Here is a 760-nt window from a genome sequence, read left to right on the forward strand (position 1 = left end):
CACCCCCCCCCCCCCACCCCAAGAAAGACCCAAGGTTTGGGGGGGGGACCCAGGAATTTGGGGCACAAATGGCATTTTTGTGGGGGGCACTGGGCCACCCACCCACAAACTGGAGAAGTTTGGGGAGATCCAAGGGTTTGGGGAGATGAAAGTTTGGGGGATCCCAGGAAATTCTGCAGGACCCGGAGATTCGGGGGACCCGCCCAGTTTTGGGGGCCCCAGGGGTCTGAGGGGGCTCCACTGCTGGGGTGGCCCTGCTCGCAGTGAGCCGGCTTTTGGGGTGCCCCATAGAGTTGGGGTGCCCATTATCAGGGTGTGGCTGTTTTTGCTGTCCCCGTTTTTGGGGTGTCCTTGTCCTGGGGTGTCCCCATCCTGCGGTGTCACCTCTTGTGCTGGTCCAGCAGGTCCTTGTCGGTCACCAGCACCTTCAGCTCTTTCAGGTCCTGCAGGAAAGACTTGGGCAGGTCCCCATCTGGCTCAGCTGCCTCGGGTGCTGCGGACAGGGGGATACCGGGGTCACGTGGGGACAAGGGGACACTGGGGACACCACGGAGGTGTCGCAGTCACAGAGACACTGGGGATGCTGGGGACGTCTTGGGGTCATGGAAACATTGGTGGTCACCAGGGTCCCTCGGGGTCACCAGAACACCAGGTCACGCCTGGGGGGTTCCCGATGTCACCAGGGGGGTCTCCGAGTGTCCTTGATGTCCCCAAGGCATCTCCTCGCCCAGAGCCCCCCACCTCCCTCCCACACAAAAAA

General features: G+C 62.4%; 1 protein-coding gene across 1 annotated transcript in view; it reads right to left on the bottom strand.

Annotated features, from left to right (window-relative positions):
* The window catches only part of FIBP (FGF1 intracellular binding protein), a 4,124-nt gene that overhangs the window by 1,193 nt on the left and 2,171 nt on the right, over positions 1 to 760 (bottom strand). Inside the window, 1 exon segment of the mRNA XM_017733329.1 lies at positions 385 to 549. Coding sequence (XP_017588818.1) covers positions 385 to 549 — 165 coding nt within the window.

Source organism: Corvus brachyrhynchos, unplaced genomic scaffold, assembly GCF_000691975.1.
Source record: "Corvus brachyrhynchos isolate BGI_N302 unplaced genomic scaffold, ASM69197v1 scaffold1025, whole genome shotgun sequence".
Classification (NCBI taxonomy): domain Eukaryota; kingdom Metazoa; phylum Chordata; class Aves; order Passeriformes; family Corvidae; genus Corvus; species Corvus brachyrhynchos.